At 36.8% G+C, this 638-nt stretch overlaps 1 protein-coding gene across 1 annotated transcript; it reads right to left on the reverse strand.

The window, feature by feature from the left end:
• Positions 1 to 10: 10 nt before the first annotated feature.
• LOC111786593 (serine/arginine-rich splicing factor SR34A-like) lies at positions 11 to 581 on the reverse strand (the record flags this gene model as incomplete). Its single annotated transcript, XM_023666827.1, has 3 exons — positions 479 to 581; positions 343 to 399; positions 11 to 184 (listed from the first exon to the last, which is right to left on the reverse strand). Coding segments are annotated over exons 1-3 (291 nt in total), but the record flags the coding sequence as incomplete, so codon positions are not given.
• Positions 582 to 638: the final 57 nt, after the last annotated feature.

Raw genomic sequence — 638 nt, forward strand, 5'->3', positions numbered from 1 at the left:
ACAAGAAAACATTATAAAGAATAATGAGGCCATGAGAGTGAAAACAGTAAAACAGAAAAAGCTGGTACCTCCTATTTCGCCTCGCACTTCGGCTTCGGCTTCGGCTTCGGCTCCGGCTCCTACTACGGCTTCTGCTTCTGTTTCTGCTCCGACCCCTAGTGGGACTGCCTTCGTACTTTTTCACCTGCAACCAAATGTAATCCACAAACACAAGTGACATAAAAAACCAAATCCAGTTTCTTAAAATGCTCACTGAAAGAGGCTAGGCTGTAAATGAAAACAGCACAACAGTAGGCTAATTGAAAATAATTAACTATGGCAAGAGAAAAAATGTTAGGGTACCCGAATGTATGCTCTTGCCCAAGGATTTTTGAATTCTGTATCGTCAAGTTTTCGAATCTAAATAACAAAAACACATTAGTAGTCAAATTGAAATAATACAGGACTTCTGATGAAACATGCTTACAGAAAAACTTACAGCATACTTCATGTCGTCATAGTTTGTATAATCAACAGTCCCAAATGTCCCTGGACACATTTACTTCAAATAGTAAATATTTATCTAATTATCAAATCAATGCGAAGAAATTTCAGGTACTGAAGTTAGTTGAAACTTGTAAAGAGAGAAAAAAAAAAAA

Source organism: Cucurbita pepo, unplaced genomic scaffold (assembly GCF_002806865.2).
Source record: "Cucurbita pepo subsp. pepo cultivar mu-cu-16 unplaced genomic scaffold, ASM280686v2 Cp4.1_scaffold002083, whole genome shotgun sequence".
Classification (NCBI taxonomy): domain Eukaryota; kingdom Viridiplantae; phylum Streptophyta; class Magnoliopsida; order Cucurbitales; family Cucurbitaceae; genus Cucurbita; species Cucurbita pepo.